Below are 21663 nucleotides of genomic sequence, written 5' to 3' on the forward strand. Positions count from 1 at the left end.
GTAACAAACTTAAAAGAGATTATTAAACTTACAAACAATGCATCAATGGCAACAAACAAATGAGTAAGGGACTACAAAAAGAGGGATAATGCTTATGACAATTAAACATTCAATTGGAACACACAAAAAACCACAACCAGTACAATTCTACAATGAACAACTTCTAAGCAACAAAAACAACAACAAACAATTCCACATGCAAATGCCAATCTCAGGTTTTATAGATGACAGATGTTAATGCACGTGGATGTTAATTTTATAGAATGGCAGAGGTTGGAAAAGTCCTTGAAGGTGGCCAAGTCCATCTGTCCAGCAAAATGGAACAAAGCTGCGTTGCTTGGCGACCAAAAGTACTCAAACCCCCAGCTTTTATCCCTCCAAGTATAATGAGACAAGCCCACTCACATAGATGCAATTCATTGAATTGAACAAAGCCTCCCTTTTCACTGCAAGCTGAGGTTTTTAGGAATCCAAGGATGAAAGCCCACCATGATTTCACTGGCACCATGGGGACACACCTTTGGAAGTCCTGCCAGCTGGGGAAGGGGCTGGGCCTGTGGGAGGATGCACGTGCCCAGATCCTTCTCAGGGCCAATAGCGTGTTTGCAACACCAAACAAATGGAACAGACATTGCTGGAGTGATTTCAGACAGACAAAAAGACAAAATGGAACAAACTTTGCTTTAATGAGAAAGACAGCTTTTGTCTTCATGAAAACAAGAGAACAAAAGATGGAGCTTAACGAACAACACCAAAGCTCTTACATTGACTGATAAGAATCGAACACTAATAATCTAATAATCTAATCTAATAATCTAATGATAACAATAACCTAATAACCTAATAATCTAATAATCAGATAATCTAATCATCATAATAATCTAACAATCCTAATAAATCTTTAAGAAAGCTAATGAATCTCAACTAACAAATTGAGAAATGTCGCTAGTAATCGAATCTAATAATCTAACAATAATAATCTAAGAAGCTAATAACCTAATAATCTAATATTCAAATAATCTAATCATCATAATAATCTAATAATCCTAATAAATCTTTAAGAATGCTAATGAATCTTAAGTAACAAATGGAGAAATGTCTATCTAGTCAACTAAATAGGAGAATGAACAATCCTAAAAACTGAAAAATCAATCTATCTAGATTTCTATCCAGACCATTTGACAGATAATTCTTGTTAGCCCTGGACAAGTGGCAGGCTTAATTTGGTCTTTTCTTCTTGGGGAGTGTCCCTGTTTTAGAATACAGGTGTCTGCTAGGGAGGGCAGGAGCCTCCCTTGCAATGAACAAATATAGCCCCCCTCCCTTCGAATTATTTTAATTCTGAAATCAAGGAGCCTTCAGGCAGAGATCTGGGGATAGGAATAACAGTTCTTTACTAGTATAACCAGGCAAACAACAATAACTACAGCATTAGCAAGAAAACAGAACCAGGGACCCCGTGACAGCTTTCTCAGCTGAGATGGAAAGGGATGGAGGAGAGGCTTTGTTTCACAAACCCCTCGGGCGGGCAGTGCCGGTGCTCCTGCAGGGCTCTGAGGAACAGTCGGCTGGAACAGCAGGGATGAGCAGAGATCCTGGGCTGGTGGCTGAGATGTATCAGGACCTCCGTGGTGGTGCCTGGCACTGCCACACGTCCCGGCAGGACAGGGGGGTGCGAGGCCACCAACAAAGAGGGAAGAAGGAGAAGAAGCAGCAGCTCCATCTGGGTGATGGCGAAATTCCCTTCTCCCCACCGCAGCAGCTCTGCACCCAAAGTTTCCTTCTCCGAAGCTGAAGAAAGCCCTCCAAACTGTCCCCACCCTCCTTTTTCCTGCCCCCTTCCCCCTCTGGGCCTGGCCAAACTCTTTTGTCACCCACCAAGTACCCACAGTTAGGTTGTCCTTGCAACTAATGGGTAAAAATTCCATGGGCAAGCTAGAACTAAAAAATAGGACACCTAACCCCCAACAAAGAGGTATCACTGGCTGAAAGGGACTAGGCCTGTAGGGTTAGGTGGAAGGTCCAAGTGCCCTTTTCGTCACCCTGTCTCCAAAGGGCCAGGAGACAGGATGACAGATACTGCTTTTATATTTAAAAACAAAAAGGGGGGAATGTTTGAGAGGTTTTTGTGCCATGCTCTTCATTGCTTTCTGTCTGGAAATGCAATTGCACTTTCTGCCTCATCCACAAGTCCATGGCTGGCCAAAACCTGGCCAATGGCCATATTCCAAAGGCAGGGTAGGCTGGAGTTGATAAAGGAAGGAGACTGTTCCCAATTCCAAACCATACCAGAACGCCCACAGGAGGGACATTTAAGAAAGAATTCAGAAGTGAATGTAGAGCCATATTCCGTGGGAGACAAGGAAAGGAATCTTGCAAGTGGCTTGGGGGTTTCTAGGATTTTTATTGCGAGTCTGCTGCTAGATGGCATTGGAGAAAGTAATCCTGAAGTGTTCCTGGTCATGTCCTCAGCTTCCTCAATTGCTTTGCTGCAAGTGTCCTACGTTTTCATTTGAAAAGCACTCGGAGTGGAGATTTTTGTGGCAGGGGCCATGTGATCTGTTGAAAGAAGAGGGGAAGTAAAACCAGATCTCCCACATCTCCAGCCTGGCTCTGCCAGGTGGCTTCCTGGGGGACCTCCCTGCTTCTGAGAGACAGCTCTGGCCTTCCCATTCTTTTCAGGCCAGCAACAGCATTCGTGCCTTCCTCACATCTGCACCCTGGCAGCCTCTCACCTGAGAAGCCCCGACCCTCATGGCACAAAGGTCTCTCCAGCACTGTTGACCAAGGACCAGTTAAGAGACAATCCCAGACAGACAGACAGACAGACAGACAGACAGTGTCCAGAGAAGCAGTGCCCTGAAGGAGCCCAGAGGGGTCCAAAACAACACACAAACTCTCTTTTCATACCTTTTGCCTCTTGACTGGCCCTGCTTCATACGTCTTCTTGTTCAGCTTGCAAGGTGCCAACTTCCTGCTCCATCTCTCCTGCTCCCTCTCTACTTCTGCCAGGAAGTTTTCTCCTTGCAGCAGCAGCTGCTCCTGCACCTCCACATGCTGACATTCCATCTCACAGGCCTGGTGGGGGGAGGAAGACACTTGCAGATGAAGTCCCAGACAAGCTCCCCAAAGAAAGAGTGGAAGCTTCATGCCCCACACAACACCCCCCCAGCTGGAAAGGGCACATTAATAGTGACTTTGTGCTCTCCAGCACCTGTGTCCTTACCAGAAATTTAGAAGGAGGATCAGCAGATGGGAGGAAAGGAGATGCCACCTTCCTTTCCTGCTCTGATGGCTGCCTGTTTCCTGGCCCCTGGCTCCTCAGGATTTCCGCCTGGTCTCAGAGGCTCTGTTCTCCAAGTGCTCAGGTGGTCCTCGTCATCCCCTCTGCTTCCTGCATTACTTTGCTGCCGGGATGACAGCCATGGGGTTGTCAGAAGAGGCTGGAGAGAGGCTCGGCTAATCTGAGAAATGGATGCTGCCCAGAGGGAAAAAGAAACAAAAGAAACCAAATGAAAAAAGGCAAAGGAAAGAGGAACCATTGTTTTCCCAGCTGAGCTTCTAACAGGGTTGTGAGAAATTAAGTGGAGATTTGTGTCAATCTAATGGTGACACTCACCCATGTCTGTGTGTCTGCGAGCAATACAGACAGAGACCATGGGATTATTACTAAGAAGTGGTTTGAAAATTAGCTAAAATAAAGCATGGAAGTAAAGTTGAACAAAATAATTATATAACAATCAGCTTTTAGATAACAGCTTGTTCTAACAACCAAATATTAAACTTTAAACTACCTTGTATCTTTGTATAAACTAGTTTGAAGGAAAACTTGTAATCACTTAAAAAAAGGGAAGTAAGACCAACAGGAGCTAAAAAGCTCTAGAAAAGCATTTTGAAACATGCTTTGGAACATTTTGAGTTTTGTAATAACTAAAGAAAGAGCCTATGAAGCTATTTTTAGAGAAGTTAGCTTTAAGTTGGAAAATGACTGAAAGAAAGCTTGCAAAATACATTCTGACTAACAAAACATACGCTTAGTTAAACAAACTGCTAATAGAAAACAATATTTTAAGAGAAAGATGAGAGACTACGGAGACAGCAGAAGACCGTCTCGGACCAGCTCCCCAACAGATGTTCAAGAACCACAACCACTGATTAGGAGGGAAAACCAAGTAGAAAATAAGTGAGGATTTGAGGAAGTGAAGTGCCTAGAAAGGCATAAGAGACGAGCTTTGGAGACCTGAATTTGTGCATTGCTTAGGGTAGAGGAACTCAACGCACCCAGCGCATCATAAAAACTTGCTCAGCTTTTATCAAACCAATTAATAAATTGGCTATATTGCCTGATGTACTGGCAAGTCTAGCATTTTCATTTATAACAGGGTCAAGCTGGTTTCCTCTAGTGTCCAGAAACACACAGATACAAGTGGCAGAGCACAGATGGACTCAATTCTGGCATCTTCCTCCATAGCAGGGACAGCCGAGGAAGTGGCCCGCTCAGCAGCTCCCCATCTGCCACAAAACCTGGCAGCAAAGCCGCAGCGCTTCTCATCTACGTGACCGGGCCAGGCAGCACATGGGGCTGGCACAAATGCTGCTCAGCTGTCCCCGTTTGGCTGGCAGAAACCCCTAAGAGTGGGCCAGGAGGGACAAGCTGGGTCCCCTGTGAGGCTCACCCTCAGCCCCCACAGCCCCTGCCTTCCCACAGATCAGCCTAGAAGCGCTTGGCAGGGACTGCTTTCATTGGGATCTCCAAACCCCACTGCGGGCCTCTGTCCCCAGCACTGCGATACTTCAGTTCCTTGGCTAGCAGGTAAAGCTGAAAACAGCACCCGAGAGCAAAAGAGGGCCTCAGAAATGACGAGAAGTTGAGAGTTCTCCTCTGAGCAACGGCTGTGAGAATTGGGCTTGTTTAGCCTGGAGAAGGGCAATCTGCAAGGAGACCTTTCAATATTTGAAGTGGCTTCTAAAAAAGATGAGGACACATCTATTCACAGGGCCAATTGCAAGAGCCAAGGGGAAATGGTTTTAAACTAAGAGAGTTGATTCAGATTAGCTCTAAGGAAGAAAGTCTTTAGCAGGAGAGTGCTGAAACACTGGCACAGGTTGCCCAGAGAGCTGGCAGGTGCCCCAACGCTGGCAACATTCAAGGTCAGCTTGGCTGGGGCTCTGAGCAACTTGATCTACTTGAAGATATCCTTGCCAGTGGCAGGGGCCTTGGACTAGATGACCTTCAGCAGTCCCTTCTAACCTGAAGTAGTCTTGGATCCTACTTGGTTTTCATGTGAAAAGCAACCAGACTGGAGATTAAGATGAGGGGGGCCCATCTGATGCCCTGGAGCTCGGCCCAGGAGCAAACCCTGACAGGGAACACTCTTTGGCCTGCAGCCACTCTGCACTGTACCTCCAGAAGTTCCTTGGCAGAGCCTCTCTTGTCCACATCCATCTGCAGGCAACGTTCCAGAAATTCACACAAGCTGGGATGTAGGCTTAGCTTGTCCAGATCTGGAACTCCTTGTGTGCCTATCAGATACTTAGCCTGAGGAAGAAGGAAACAGACTCTACGTGATTCTTTCATATCCTTAAGTACCCACCTAGACCCCATATTTGAAGGCCCAGTCTGCAGTGGCAATTTCTTGCCTAGCAAATGGTGAGAGATGAGCCTTCTCTCCCAAAAGAAAAAGCCCCCAGGGCTGCCTCAGCTATTCCAACATCCAGCAGCTCTTGCCTTGACAGCTTACGTGGGCCCCAGGGACATTTTAGAAGTGGGCCTTCTTGGAAGCTGTCCAAGCTGTGGGAATGGGATTGTGTCTAATGGAGACAGAGCAGAAGGCCACTGGCATGTGGGCTTATTTGCACCTTACCTTAGCACTGGTTTTCCAAGTATACGGAGCCTCTCCTATGGCCATTTCTATTCCCACAATCCCAAGGGACCAGATGTCCACTTTGGGGCCGTATGGCTCTCTCCTGACAACCTCGGGTGCCATCCAGCGAGTGGTCCCGGCCATACACCTCGGTTTACTCTGCTCAGGGCTGAGCACAGCACAGAGGCCAAAATCAGCTGAGGAGACAAACAAACACTGCTTCAAAGAGGAAACCAAGGAAAAATGTTCCTCAGTCTAAGTCTCAGAATGCAATGCTGAATCAAGGTGGAAAAGGAGCTGTGCTCTTGTGCAGCCTCAGGGCTGCAGCCATGCATATGGGGAACTGTCCACTTAGCAAACCCAAACCATTCACACCGTGGCTTTTCCTCATTCACCTGAAGCTTTAGACTGAACTTCCCTCCCTCTGGAGTGAGCACGTACAAGCCAACCTTGACACCTTGTTGCTCTCTACACCTCTTAGCACCTTGCAGCAGTGCCCTGAGCTTGCAGGAGTGCTGCGTGCACTCTCAGCAGCAGCTGGCAGCCACTCAAAAGCAGCCCCACACCACCTCCCCGCAGCGCTGCACCTGACCAAGAATACCCACCCAACTTGACAGAGCCATCCAGGCCCAGAAGTATATTGTCACTTTTGATGTCTCTGTGGATCACGTCGTTGGCATGAAGGAAGGCCAGGCCTTGCAGGCACTAGGAGAGAAAAAAGAAACGGGAAGCCAAAAGTTAGCCTGATCTGATTGCATCACATGCCAAAGGAAACTGCTCCTGAAGATTCACAGATCTCAAAGGAGCAGTGAGTGGTGGCAAGAGGAAGAGCTTGCTGCTTCAACTCTAGGAGAGCACGATCATTCCAAGGGAAGACATATTAGTTGCTGAGGGGGAAACATCAGTCCTTGCTCGAGACTGTCCCCTGCAAAGCCAATGGGAATGAGTGCTGCTGCAGCTGATGTGCTTTCCCCATCCGGAGGACAAGCAACGGTTTGCCAAAAGAGGAGAAGTCCCTGCCTTGGGTACCAAGGGGATCACTGTCAGCTGGGAGACTGGAGGACAAGGGTTATAAGGCTGCCTTGACAGCAGACTCAGAAGGAGCTCTTTTGTCAGTTTTCAGCAGCAAGCACCATGGTGGGGGCCATGCCATCCTTTGGCACAGCCAGACCTGTGAGAGATGAGTCTCTCTTTGGCTTTGCCATAGGTTTAAAACTCAGACATCAGCCCCTTTGCACTTACAGGCAAAGAAGGCAATGCAGAAAGGTTCTGGGCAAAGGCTTGGAGGGGCAAAGCACAGAACAGAAAATAAAACTGCAAAAGAGACAGAGAGTTCAACAGCAGTAGATAAGTGTAAAGAAGACTGCAGTACAGGCAGGGCCACAGGCAGGCAGTTCAGTCCAGATGCTCTTGCTTCTCTGAAGCGTAAAAGAGCAATGCAGAAAGAAAGCTCTGAACATGGAATCACTCACTTAGCAGCACCTTCCAAGGACAAGCCATGCCAAGCCATGGCAAGCACAAGCAGGATCCCTTACCTCCCGGCAGACCGTTGCTATGTGTCCTACAGCCATCGTTCCCATGTGGATCACCTTAGCTAAAGAGCCTCCGTCCATATACTCCAAGACCAGCAGGAGAATCTCATTCAGAAGGTAGCTGGAAGATGAAAACAACAGTGTGGAGATGAATGTGCACAGCTAAACTGCTGTATGGAAGGAAGGGTTACAGCTGAGTTTTGTTTCCAGGGCACTGGTAAATGAAGATGGAATAAAATCAAGACCATCTCCACCTAGGCAATCCAGTGCTTGCAATCTGTGTCTGAATGAGGAAGGCACATCTGTGGAAAAGGAGACAGCTTAGGCGGCAAGCAGGGGAAAAAGACACATTTGTGATGGCCCAGATAAATCTGGAAGTGGACACATGCCAGCAGCTGCTTCATTATCTTCATATACCAATTGCACCATTAACTCCAGCAACAAGGGAACAGATTTCACAGCTTTTACCCCGGGCAGGCGAGTGTGCAGCACTGCAAAACACCCTTTGGAAAACGGTGCATAAAGGACAGTCACAAAGGGGAAAAACAATTTCAGACCTGGCAAACCATGTGTCCCCTAGCCTAGTCTTTTGGAATGCAAGGCAATGGAAAATGGTGGGAACAGTGCAAGGGAAATCATTTCTGTCATGCTTTCTCAGCACTTCTCCTGCGACACTCAGGAAAAACCATGTCCTCATAAGGGCATGAAGTGAGTGAATGTGCAGGCTGCTGGCTTAGGAAGAGAGCCAGGTTTCTGAGAACAATCTTCAAGTTATTTATGCCGGGAATCATTCCTGGGGACAAAATGCAATCTCCTCCCATGCCTGGCCCAGGAGTGGCTTGATGTTAATGGAAAGATGCATTTTCTGCCAGCAAGTAAAGACCTTTTAAACCTTTGCCTTGTGAGTATGGCAAGGAGCATTCCCAGAAAAATCCCAGAAGTACTTACCTTTCAAGGTAGGTGACAATATTTGGGTTCTTGTATTCCCTCATGACCAGGATTTCTTTCAATACGTCCTCGCAGCCCTGGTGCTGGAGATCAAGTTCCTTTACAGCCACCTGCAATGACGTTGAAACCCATTAGGTACAGACATTACAAGAGCCTCTTTCTCCTCGTGCTCATGGGCCACGATGCCTTGTCACCTCGGGAAAAAGGGACTCTAAAGCATCAACCACAAGGCGCTAACAACACTCTCTGCACCCACAGGCTTCTCAAATAGACTTGGTTTCTCACCACTATTATCATTTACACACGTTTTGTAAGCCAAAAGCAATTCTGCTTCTGTGAAAAGAAATTGAAATGGCTGGAAATATGCTAGCATTTCTAGGGACTGACCACTCACTGTTTCAGAACCGGCTGCCATTCTTGATTGTGCCCCAATGTAAATGCACAGCTACATTATGGAGAAAATGCTGTCCAAAAAAGAACTCTAAGACAACTCAGAGTAAAGCTGAGTTTTCTCAAAACTTCCCTAACTTTTATAGTTTGGATTTTGCATCTCTGAAGAACATTCTTGAACATGGTTTAGACTTGTAATTATTTAGTGGGTTTAAAAAGCAATACTTCTTTCTGTGGCAGACACCCCCAGTGTTATAGGCATGGTTTAGGGCTTTTGGATTCCTCGTAGACCTCCCTCCGAGCACAGTTCCTGAGCACAGCACTGCAGGTGGATAAGGAACTATCAGGAAGATGGAGTTGTATGTGCTGGGAGCCAGAAATGAGAAGTCAGGACTCTGAACTTTTAACCCCAAAGAGCAGTGCGGCTCTCCAAGACACCACCATGCCTGTTCAGGACAAACAGCATCCCTGTAATGGAATGTCACTGACACAGAACCAACACAAGGTTGTATTATTTAAGGCTCATCATTGACTTCTCCTCATTGACCCGTGTGTGTGTGTCTGTGTGTGGGCCACGTTCCCTAGGACTGAAACGCAAAACCGTGTCCAGACAAAATCTCTCCTTCATTAGATCTTGTATTATATTTACAAACTAAACCACATGATGGAAGATAATGGGAGATCCCATCTGTGTCAGAACCTGGGCTTAAGAGGAATTGGGCCAGAATGATGGCTGTTGCCATCAATCACTCTATGCATATTTATCCAGTAAGTTTGGACTAGCGTGTCCTTCTCTGAAACACACCACCGCCATCCCTGCATCCATTCAGGATGCAAGACAAAGTCTGTCCAAAATGCATTCTGCAGGCTGCCTCTAGGTAGGCTGCTTCTGCAGGACAGCCTTTGCAGCAAGGACAGGTGGCCCAAAGCTCTGGCCACAGGTCACATTGCAAGGGAAAGCACTCCAGAGCAGCAGAATCTGCGAGGGCTGTTGGCACTTACCGCTTGTCCTGTGGCAGTGTCAAAGGCCTTATAAACGGTTCCAAAACCCCTAGAAACAGAAGAGTGGCAAGAACAGAGAAGCTGTTCAGTGCTGAGAAGTGAAAGGCAGCCCAGGCAGGAGCTCTCTGCTGCCCGGAGTGTCTGTAAAACACCATGGTTTGTCTACTCTTGTACCAGTAGCCCAGCAGCCCAGCAGCCCTCTGCATGCACCATGTTCAAGTGAAAAGCTCCATCCAACAGGGAGGAAAAGAGCTGCTACAAATCCCAAATGTACACACTAGATTATGGATGTGGGGGTTTTCTTCCCTTCTTCCTTTTTGTGCCTGTGTGTGTGCCTTTCCAGGCAATGGAACAGAGAGACCTGCTGGGCCTTCTCACCACTCTCTTTTCATTCTATCTGCCAAACTCAGGCAGCACCACGCAGCCTTCCTTATTGTCCTGAGCACTGAATATTGTTTTCAGCCAAAGACTGGAAAGAAATGCCACCGACAGCAATTATCTGACAGCTATCAGGTGGGAAGCTGCTCTCTCAGTTTTCCTTCATCATTGTGGCCATATTACTTTGAATCATACAAAACCATGTCTCCTAGGAAAAGCAGCCAAGTGGTGCCACACGCTTGAGGGACAGCACGGCTTCCAGGTCCTCCTCCTGGAGGCAGGCAAGAAATTGCCAGCATCCAGTTACCTTGGATGATGCCTTGTGATCAGTAGTGAGACAGGGACAATCTAAAGCCGGGCTGTGAAGATGCTTGCAGCTGGCCTGACTTCCCACTTGATATTGCACCAGCAAAATACCTGGCCCATGCACAAGTAAGCTTGGCTGCACTCACCCACTACCAATAAGTTCCCATCCAGTGTATTTCTTCTCTGGATCTCCCACGCTCACAACACTCCCTGAAAGAAACAAAACACAAGAACAAACTTCAAAGGAGAGATCCCGACTTGCAGGAGATCTGAAACTCAGCTCCACTCTCGGGACTCTGAGCAATTTATGGTTGGTTGGCAACAAGAACAACAGCAGCAGCAGCCCCAGCAAGGCAGGCAGCTCTGTAGCACACATGGCCTGCACAGAGTCTGATTCTCCACGCTCCTTTGAAGGGTTACCTTGAGAGGAAACTAAGCCCATGGAGAAAGCATCAGAGCAGACCAACATCAGAAAACAACAGGCACCAAGGCAAGTAGCTGTCATTTACAAATCAGAAGGAGAGCTGAAAAATCAGGAGCCTTCATTTCCTTGGGAATGCACACTCTCTTGTAAGATTCAGCAAAAGATTTCCTACTTCCAAAGACTAAATACACTCTGGGATCTGGGATGAATTTTTACCAACAGCTGCTTTTTGCCGAGCAGAAAGAATATTGCAACGTGAATTCCAGGAGCGTAGGGGACCTGGTCTACCTCTCAGCATTTTGCCTAAAGAATGCCTTGCCACTTGTCAAGAACAGCAGCTCATGCTATAACCAAGAACAATGGCTGGAAGGATTAGGATCCTCTTCATTGCTGAGCAGGCTAAGTTCTGAAGATGACTTTGCCCATTTCCCATGGGCAGTGAAGAAATACAAGTACTTGTCTTCAGCCTGGGGTGCAGCAGTCTCTAGCACTGGACTCAGCCTCTTCAGCACCACCCACGTGCCCCATCTTCCCAAATGGGCACAGTGGAGATGGGTAACAAGGACAGCGCCACTCCTCAGGCGCTGCCGTGGCACAGACTGCTGCCCAAGTGAGACGCTGATTCTTTCACAAGTCCAGGCAAAGCTGTGCCAATGGGGAGGCAGCTAAATCCTCACAGCTCAGGAAGGCTCCAGCCTCTGCAGTCACACCAGCCATCAGTGGCAGGGCAGGTAGGACAAAAAGCTTGGCAAAGCCCACCAATGGCCACAGACAACCACTGTGAAGAAGCCAGAGTCAGACTGAGTCCCATTACAAGCTGGTGCCGCACTCGACACAGACCATGACTGCCACTGAGTCCAGACCCACACAGGACTGGATCAATGCCCCTTTTGTCCCAACAGTTGACGGCAGACTCTGAATAAACTGGGCTCTGTTCAGTACCCAACCTGTTATTCTCTGACAGCCCTGCCCTGGCAGATATTACATGCAAGAAGCAACTTGGCTGTACTGCAGAGTCACCAAGGCCATGGTGTGCTTTCCTAGAGCATGATCTGAGCAGGGATTGAGGCCAGGGCTTGGCTCTCCAGGAGTATTGATGGGCCGGGCATTAGCCGTGACAAAGTGGCCGGTACCAGGGGAACGTGCAGCAGAGGGGCTGCAGCCTTCCTCCTGAGAACTGCCTGCAGGGCACTTGGATCTCACTGTGCCACATAGATGCATTGTCTCTTTGATGCATCTTCCTAAGCATACAAGTAAAATATCAAAGAGGGATTGTAAAAAAAAAAGTCTCCTGTTTTTCTTCTTTTTGTGCACTTGGAAAACACCTCTTCCTCTCTGACTCCGAAGGATTCTTCTAAGAATATGGTATTTTAACTTCTGGGGCCTACTGAAAAGACCTCTTCCTCTCCTATTTCTGCTGATACCCTGATACCCTTTTCAAGGAGGTTGGGCTAACCAAAATATAGAATTCTTAACAAAACCAACTGCAGGAGGAAAAGTCCTAACAGTCATCAAAACAACACCAGTATGAAAGCAGCCACACAGCCAAGCAATTTCTCTGAAGTGTTTGGTCTCCAATTACTGGTGACAAGAAAGGAGTCGAGAGGCAATCTAGGACGCCAACAGTTAGGATCCATTTAGCCAGACTAGCACACACACATGTTCCCTGGGTCATTTGCTAGGTCGCAACCATCAGTTGCCACCCGCTCTCAGCTGCCCTCTAAGGCAAAAGGAATGGCCCAAAGTGCTCCCTGGCTGCCTCTGAGTACCACAAGGACTTCTGTAGGGAATCCAGAATGTCTGTCGGACACCAGAATGAGGAGGAATATGCTGTAGTACAGCAGGCACACACACTATAATACACAGCTTGTTTGGACAAAGGATGTACAGGACGTACTCAGCAGCTTCAGGCAGTGCTTCTCTTTCCGCTGCTCTGACTCCTGCCTTGGGCGGGACGAACTGCTCCTGCTCAGGTTTTCAGGCTGCGGAGGGAAGGCTCCTTTGGAAGATGCTGCTGCAGCGCCCACGTCCATCTGGAACAAGAAATTGGTTGGTGTCACAAAGGTGGCTGGCAGAGATGCCCCAGAGAGCGCATATCAAAGGCAAGCCCTTAGGAACAACACTTGTGTTAGGCTGCAAGCTGAGCTCTCAACTCTTCCCGCTCAAGTCCAACCCCACCAAGCAGGCAGAGACTACAGCTTGTCAGTCAGCCCGAGTAGAGACTGTGGAAGGGAAAGAACAAGTTTCAATTTCACCCTGTCCTGAGGACTGCATTCACCATGGACAGGGACAACTTGTTCAGAATCCATGTGGGTCACCATGTTGACCTGAAGAAAGCCCCAAAAAGAAAGCGAGCACTAGGAGGCCGGCAGAAATACATTCTGAGCATTGCTGGCCCACAGCCAAAGCACTAGCCCTGCTGCCCAGGGCAGCAGCTGAGATTCAGCAGCCCAGGAAGTGTCCTTCTGAGCAGCTGCAATGGAGAGCACAGCACATGGCAGCCAGAGGCATGGCCTCCATCCTCCTGCTGCTCTGCAGGAGAAAGGTGAGAAGGGCAGAGACCACTTGTTGCATGACTGCACTGCCTACTGCTCTTTCACTCACCTGCTCTTGCTCTGCCAGCCTGTACTGCAGCATCTGCTGCATCCTTTTCATTTCCTCCTTGCGCCTCTCCTCCATTGCCTTCATCTTCCACTGAGCTTCCTGCACCACTGCCTGCAGCTCGTCCTGGATATTTGGTCAAGAAAATTCTTACTAGCACCTGCCATCAAGTGGCAGGTGGCATCCAACCACGCTCAGGTTTCTCCTTTCCCAGTCTCCAAAGACCTTCCATTCAGAAGCACTTCCTTCAGCTTCTCTACCCAGCTCCAGCCCTTCCATCCTAACTCTTCTTCCTGCTGCTCAGCGCTGGAGCCTGTCACGCTCTGTGCTCCCAGTGCCTGCAGTAGTCCTTGCCTCCCCTTTCCTGACATGCAAACTTCACGTCCTCATTACTGCCCTTCCCTCTGCTACCTGCCTAGTCAGGCTCACCTGCCAATCTTCCTGCTGTTCCTCCAGCTCCTGCCTCAGCAGCTCTACCTCCCGCTGCCTATGATTAAGCTTTCGCTGCAGCTGGTGCACCCTTCGCAAGAGAGTAGCCTCCTGGTGCTGCAGCTGCACAGGAACAAAGAGAAGATGGCATTAAACTTCCCACACAACACTTGTGTGGCAAGCAAGGTTGATGTGCTCACACTTTCCCAAAAGCATTTTGCTCTTTTTCTCTTGTTGAACTAGGGACAGCTAAGGGATGCCACCCAGACAGTGTCCAGGAAAGCAGTGCCCACAAGGAGCCCAGAGGAGCCCAAAACAACACAGAAACTCTCTTTGCACACGCATTGCCTCTTGGCCGGCTCTAGTTCTTATCTTTTCTTCTTCCGCTTGCGAGATGGCAACTTCCTGCTTCATCTCAAGCAACCTTTTCTCCTGCTCCCTCTGTACCTCAGCCACCAGGTTCTCCCTTTGCTCCAGCTGCTCCCAAGCCTCCAAACGCTGTTGTTCCAGCTGCCTTTCCTGATGAGAGGAAGAGACACTTCCAGATGAAGGCCCAGTCATTCTCCCCAGAGAAAACAAGGCAAGTTGCATCATACCCACAACCCTCCTACTAAGGAGTTCACAGTAGTGGCTTTGTGCCCGCCACAACTCCTGACCTAACGAGAAACTTAGGAGGAGGGTCAGCAAGTGGAAGGAAAGGAGATGCCACCTTCCTTTGCCACTTTGATGGCTGCCTGTTTGATCAGGCCCCTCCCTCCTCAGGATTTTTGCCTCTTCTCAGAGGCTGTGTTCTCAATGTCCCCCTGCCCTTTGATCAAGGAAAAGCTGCAGGTGGACTGCAGGATGACGACAAGGCCAGCACCCCCATGCCTTAATCACAAGACAGGCCACCAGCTGAAATACCAGCAACATGGGGCCTGCTGAGAGTGCTTCAAGGCCAAAGGGAAGACCTCTGTCCTCTTCCACCGTGGAAGGACAGAAAGCAAGGAACCCAGTTGCTGGGACTGCAGTTGGCAGCAAGGTCAGCAGACTGCTGCATGGCACGAGGGCATTGGAAACATCCTGCTCCTTCTCTGCTGCCATGCTTTGTGTGGGCAGCACCCAGCCTCCAGGAGACCTCGGCTTTTTCACACCCTGAAACCGTGGCTGCATTCAGTGTCCCAGCAGCTCCCTCTGGCCATTCTCAGCCCCTCAACTCTGAGCCCTTGAAGCCCTCTGCTGCCTGGCCCAGCAACATCTGGCCTATAGTAGAGCCTTGCCACTGTGTCACATACTCAGGCTGCTATTCTCCTATGCCAGCCCACCAAGCTTGCCTGAAAAATTCAGGTGCATATTGTTTCCTACCTGTTCTTGCAGGAGCTTCCTCTTTTCCTCTTCCTGAGCAGATTGCCATTGTCTCAGACCCTGGCTGAACTGCTCTTCTGCAGAGCGGAGCTGCTGAGCCATTTCTTCCAGTTGTTGCTGGCTGAGAGATCTTAGAGCTTGCAGCTCCCGACGAAGGCCCCTCACATCCTCTGCAAGCATGAACAACACTCAGAGACTCTGCTGACCTTAAGCCCTTTCTGTTTTAGCCAAGGAGGGACCTGTTCCCAGCTCCTTCACTCCTTGGAAGCCCTGCACACAGAGCTGCCTTCACAGCAACTGCACTAGGCAGGGCCATCGCCAGACACAAAGCGCACGAGGCTCTCACCAAGTATCACCTCCTTGGCCTGCATGGCTGTGCGAACTTGGCCTTCCAGGTGGCTCCTGGTGATCTCCAGCTTCAATACCTGCTGCTGAGCCTCCAACAGGCTGCATTCCAAGCTCTGCTTCTCTGCCCTACAAGTTGTGGGAAAGAAGAGAAATTGTTCCTGGCACACACAAACACATTTTCTAGGAAGATGTGCCTTGAGGCCCCGATACCTGAGGATGGAAAATGGCTGGCATGGAAATTCAGATCCAAGACTATTTCTACCACTTCAAATAGCAAAGCAGGCCCCTCCAGGTGGTTGGCCAGCCTTTCCCCATGACTTAGCCCTGCTCAGAAAGGCCAGCTGAGTTTGATCTCAGCAGCCAAAGCTCAAATTGCCTTTGCCTCCCATATCCCACAAGGGTGGCTGTGCCCACAAAGTCTCTGCCAGGGAGCAAAAGCCCAGCCTCTGCTCACAGCCCTGAGCTCATCTGCACTTCCAAGTCACTCTGCAGGGGGACAGAACACAGTGTTCTCCTGGCTGACTCGTCAATGTTTAATGCCATTCATAGTGTACCTAGAGATACTTCATTTTCCAGAGACTCTCCAAGGTAAAGAGACTAAAGCTATGCACTGGAGCATAGGTGAAAACACCAGCTTCTAGCAGCATGAGAAAGAAACCACAGCTAGGATTTGATCTGAACAAGAACTATCCTGGAGGAGGGAAAGGTATCCTGCCATTTAAATTACTGGAATTCTGTGAACAAGAACAATTGCAAGAATTGCTTTTAGCTAACTAAGCCAGCAGTGCTCACTAAGTTTTGGCACTCTTTAAAAAGGAAGAGGGACCAGCCAAATGGGCCTTGACAAGATCCAGTGGGTGGGTGGACAAGTGAGCAAGAATCAGTGCTCAGCTAAAATCCCCAGAGACACTCAGGAAGTTGCAAGAACTTTCCTTTCTACTGCTGCTGCTCAAAAGCACCTCTAGGTCCTGCACCATACTTCACAAGCGTTAGCTCAGAAATGTCTTCCATAATGTCCTGCCCAGGGTCTCCTCCCTGCCTTTACCTGGCCTCTCCCAGCTGCTCCGAAAGGCCTCGTAGCTCCCGCTCCGTGGCTGCCAGTCGGGCTTGCAGGGCAGCGTTCTCTTGTGCCAGCGCTGCCTTCTCGCTGCACACCTGGGACAGGATGTGCCCTTGGCGAGAGAACTCCTGGAGCAGCTTTTCCAGATGCCTGTGAGCTGGCCGCTGAGGGCGGCAAACCTGGAACTGCGGGGGGCACCATTTTTCAAGAAGAAAAACACCACAGTCTCGGGCTTAGCTTGCTGCCAGAAGCAACATTTGGGGCAGTCTTGCTAAGGGCAGCTCCCTCTCCCACAGGTGCTTCCTAGGAATAAGGTGAGCATACCTTTGGCACTGCCTGAGGAACCTCTTCTTTCCGCAGATCTCTCTGCAGCTGTGATTCCTCCTCTGGCTCTGCTGCCACTTCAAACGCCCTCTCCAGTGAGGAGGGGCGGTTTCTCCCAAATGCAGCCAACTCCTTCCATCTACAAGAGAGGCACACACAAACAAGCCTTTCATAGCAACACAGCCTCCTTGCAAAACCACGACTACATACGATGTCCCACATAGGCCATCCTCAGGGACTTGCAACAGCCCTCTAGATCCACCTCAAGAGAATGCTGGAATGGCCTGGCTAGAGCAGCATCGCTCTTTGTCATTCCTGCAGGTGAAAGAGTCACCACTGAGGAAGTCAACAAGCTTCCAGAAACCACAGAAACACTTCCAGAAAGCTCAGAATCTCTCAGCTGAACAGCTTCCTGCCTGCTAGGCCTTACGCTCCTCTCTGATACACTGGCTACTGCACTTGCAAAAGTTCTTTGGCTAAGTCAGGCTTGCTAAGTCCAGATGAGGACAGCCACAATTACTCTTGCTTTCGCTAGTGCAACAAGCAAAGAGCCCTGAGCTCATCTGCACTTCCAAGTCACTCTGCAGGGGGACAGAACACAGTGTTCTCCTGGCTGACTCGTCAATGTTTAATGCCATTCATAGGGTACCTAGAGATACTTCATTTTCCAGAGACTCTCCAAGGTAAAGAGACTAAAGCTATGCACTGGAGCATAGGTGAAAACACCAGCTTCTAGCAACATGAGAAAGAAACCACAGCTGGGATTTGATCTGAACAAGAACTATCCTGGAGGAGGGAAAGGTATCCTGCCATTTAAATTACTGGAATTCTGTGAGCAAGAAGAATTGTGACATTTATTTTTGGCTAACTAAGCCAGCAGTGCTCACTAAGTTTTGGCACTCTTTAAAAAGGAAGAGGGACCAGCCAAATGGGCCTTGACAAGTTCCAGTGGGTGGGTGGACAAGTGAGCAAGAATCAGTGCTCAGCTAGGATCCCCAGAGACTCTCAGGAAGTTGCAACACCTTTCCTTTCTACTGCTGCTGCTCAAGAGCACCTCTAGGTCCTGCACCATACTTCACAAGAGTTAGCTCAGAAAAGTCTCAAGATTTTCACCACGACCCTCAGGCTCTGAGGGAGGAGGTAGGTATGAACTTCCAATCCAATTCCAATAATCAAAGGATCCCTGCATGGTTTAGGCTGGCAGGGATTCCTGGAAGCTTCTAGCCCAGACTTTAGCTCCAAGCACCTGGCATCAGCTACGACGTCTGGAAAGGCTGCTCAAGGCTCCATCTAGCTGGGGCTTCCAAATTTCTAGAGGTGAAATGTGCACAAGCTCTCTGAGGGGCTTCTTCTGCTGCATGATTGCCTTTGGGGTTCAGTGCTTCTCCTTAGGCCCAGCCTGAAGCTCCCTTGCTCCTACTCTGCTCCAGTTTGCAATGCTTCTTGTCAAGCTTGGAGGAGCGAGTCCCAGGAGGCAGCTATGCTGCAGCTCAGTCGGCTGCAGCCAGACCTGCCCATGGGCTGCCTTCCCCCAACACTGCTGAGCCAGTCAAACGATGACAAAGTCAAATTGTTCTTTGACGCTGGGCCTCCTAAAGCCCAGCAATGCCCAGCCCTGATCACAGAAAGCGAGAAAGCCTAGCACACACCTGAACTCCAGGGCGCTTTGCACCTGATCCCTGCTCTGCTGCTGCTCCACCTTTCTTGCCTGGGCCGAGGAGTCCTGACTGGCAAGAATCTCTCCTGTTGGGGCCTGCAGGGAAGGAGCAGGGGAAAAGCACAAACAAGCAATAAGAGCAGGGATGTTGGCTCCTGAGAGCTGGCAGCAGCAGCAAGCGGAGACACAGGTCACCTGGGGGCAAAAGCTGTTGTGTCTTGGTGCTGATGGGAGTAACAACATAAGTCTTGAGTTGCTGTGAAAGTGTCTGAATAGAAGCAGGGAACATTTCCCTGCTCAGTTCTGGTCAACTGGCTTCCCCTCAGGATTTCAAGTATTAGGGAGAAGCCAACAGGAACTGCCTTCCAGTCTTTCAGAGACAGACATTGTCTCTGCCATGCAGACACTGACATGGACTTTCATTTGGCCTGCCAGGCTGACATTAGGCTGCAACAGACCAAGCCCAAAGCTTGCTCCACTATTCTCTGACACCAGGAATGCCAAGGGTGCCCTTCCCACTCACCAAACCATGGACTCGACTCCTTCCACGTTTCAGGCGACCTGCCGGAGACAAAGGAAAATGAGCCAGGTGCTGTTGGAAAACTCTCTGATCCTTAGTAGTCAGTGCCTCCATTGTAGCTCACTGTCCACCATGCAACTAAAGCAGCTTTTTTGTTTCCTCCCTTTCCTAGACTGGTTTTTTTCCTAAACTGCATGCAGTATTTCCCTTTTTGCGCTTTCTGGAAACAATTCCTCAGAAAAGCTTCCCCCAAACGCCTCTCAGTGCTTGCACATCTCTTTGGACACAGCACAGGCCCAGCCCCAGGGTGCAGGAGCACACACAAAGTGCTCAGCTTTTGGCCCTTCAGAGCAAAGCCACTCACTATTGTAGCACACTGAGGGGGTCCAGTTAGACAGGCACATCCCTTGTATGTATCCTTATGGCATCTTTATGGCACTTTTGTTCCAATATGCAGCCCCAAGGGAGCAACTTCTACTTACGTCTCAGACCACTAAATAGTTTGCGGCATGACACAGATGAAAAAGCCCTGCCAACTGCTCTACGGACTTGCTCCATCTCTTCAGCAGGGCTACTCAAGTCCGCAGGCCAAAACACAAAAAGAGAGAAAACTCTCTGTTGCACAGACCGTGCAAGGAAGGGGGAAAAAAAAAAAGGATACCCGCAGAAACCCGCGGACTGTATAAGAATAGGGGAAAAATCCAAAAGAAACGTGCACAGGTGTGCAGACTACACCACACGTGTAACCTGTCTGCACACCCTACAACTACAGGGGAAAGAAAAGGATGCCTGCACGAGTCCACAGACTCATACAAGAGCAGGCAAAGAAAAAAAGACTCCCTTTTCAGGGCACAGACTGCTGCCTGAGAACACCACAATACAGCGCCCTCCTGCAACGAGCACGCCAAGAGCCGCTCTGGACGCTGAGGCCTTGCGTGCACCAGTGCAACTTCCCCTTGACAGCGCTGTGACGTGGCAGCCCGCCGCTGACATCACAATAGCAGCCGCTCTAGGTGGGTCTGTGAATTCATGCATTGTGGGAAACAGAGAAATGGAAAATTCCACAGATGCTGAAGGCTTCAATCTGCAGCCTTGGAAAGAGCTTGGGGTAATGTCATGATGAAGGTACACAGAAAGGAGTTACCTAAGTGAGTCTTTGGAGTTTCCTGCAAGGAAGAAGCCCTGGGACAGCAAGCAGCATTCCCAGGCTGCTCTCGGGGGGAAAATCCCAACAGGCTGAGGACTCTGGATGAATGGGTGAATATTGATTGTGAGCTACACTGGCCTGCAATGGCAAGGTTCTGGCCACAAAAGTTAAGGGGCACTTAGTGTACTCGTGTCAAAATTCTGCATCTTTCTGGGAACCAGAGGAACGCTGCCTCCTCCTGTGAGGAACTCAGCTTGGGAAGCAATCCTTCCCTCTGCTTTGGGTTTTGTCTTTTTCATTCTGGACAGCAGCTGTCTGTAACACCAGCCGAGCCTGCCTCCAGCCTGGCTGACTGGACCCTGTCAGCAAAGGAAGAGCAGGAAGCCTGCAGAGGAGGCAGTGGTGCTTGAGGAGGCTTTGTGCCCTGCCGGCTCAGCGCAGGCCTGGCAATCAAACGCCCTGAAGCCTGCCCTCCATGGCAAGATTCCCTTGCTCGCCGGGCTGCGCTTAAGCTGTGAGTTGCCCTGGCGCTGTGCGTTGCTCTGGCGCTGTTGCGGACGGACGGACAGACGGCCGGCCGGGCCCGTCTGTGGCTCGGCCCTGCTCCGCAGCCGCCCGAGGCTCTCCCCCCTCACAGAGGGGCCCCGCCCCGGCCCGGGCGCCCCCTGGTGGCTGCCCCGCCCCGCCCGCCCCGCGCGGGGGCGCCCCCTTCCCATGGCGCCCCCAGCGGCAGCCGCCCCTCCCTGCAGGCACGGAGCGGCCTCGGGCCCTGCTGCTCATCCTGGCACTTGTGTCCCTTCTCTGCCAACAGCCAGAAGGCTTGAAAGGAAGTGCTCAACAACCGTTTCCCTCTGTGTCAGCTGCCCCCTGCCCAGCGAGGCAAACATTGACTTTCAGATAAGCATTGGACAAGTGACAGGTGTGGTTCTTTAAAGCCCGAGAAGAGTGGATTCCATCCTCATCTGCCTAGGGGGATGAACCCAGGAAGAATTGCCCCACCCTGGACCCTCCTGCGCTGGCCTTGTGGGGTGGCAGCCCAGGGAGTTCAGATTGCGCTTGAGCCCCTGGGGTTTCTCCCTTGCTATGTTCCTATTAGACCCCAACCTTAAAACTCCACCCTGGTTCTGTCCCATAAACCCACCACCTTGTCTCTGTCTGGGGCTCTCTGTCTCTGGATCTAAGCTGAGTTTGTTCCTGTGTTGAAGAAATGGTTTCCTGTCGCCTTGAAAACTCAGCTTCTGAGCTTGCTCACATGGTTTTCTAAAGACTTTCCCAGGACTGTAACTCTAAACATAGAGATGTGTCCATTCTTTCTGATACACGTCTTGTGATGGACATCTCTCACAGCCAGTGCAGTTGGGAAAGTGTTATCCTGACCATCCAATCCCT

At 49.8% G+C, this 21663-nt stretch overlaps 1 protein-coding gene and 1 long non-coding RNA gene across 2 annotated transcripts; one reads left to right on the forward strand and one right to left on the reverse strand.

Moving 5' to 3' along the window:
- Window positions 1-2384: 2384 nt before the first annotated feature.
- On the reverse strand, window positions 2385-20920 carry LOC147648260 (uncharacterized). Its single transcript, XM_086867046.1, has 21 exons — window positions 19610-20920; window positions 19131-19168; window positions 18600-18703; window positions 16951-17089; window positions 16612-16811; window positions 15565-15692; window positions 15219-15388; window positions 14322-14393; window positions 13875-13997; window positions 13449-13571; window positions 12742-12877; window positions 10567-10630; window positions 9737-9785; window positions 8345-8454; window positions 7400-7517; window positions 6470-6569; window positions 5865-6061; window positions 5405-5539; window positions 3227-3478; window positions 2911-3078; window positions 2385-2559 (listed from the first exon to the last, which is right to left on the reverse strand). The coding sequence occupies exons 1-19, from the start codon at window positions 19683-19685 to the stop codon at window positions 3434-3436; spliced, it is 2127 nt and encodes a 708-aa protein (XP_086723172.1). The 5' UTR covers window positions 19686-20920; the 3' UTR covers window positions 2385-2559; window positions 2911-3078; window positions 3227-3433.
- LOC147648261 (uncharacterized) lies at window positions 20702-21178 on the forward strand. The gene is made up of 2 exons (XR_015280098.1): window positions 20702-20788; window positions 21086-21178. It is a non-coding gene; the product is annotated as an uncharacterized LOC147648261 (long non-coding RNA).
- Window positions 21179-21663: the final 485 nt, after the last annotated feature.

Source organism: Cyanistes caeruleus, chromosome Z, assembly GCF_971803275.1.
Source record: "Cyanistes caeruleus chromosome Z, bCyaCae1.hap1.1, whole genome shotgun sequence".
Lineage (NCBI taxonomy): Eukaryota > Metazoa > Chordata > Aves > Passeriformes > Paridae > Cyanistes > Cyanistes caeruleus.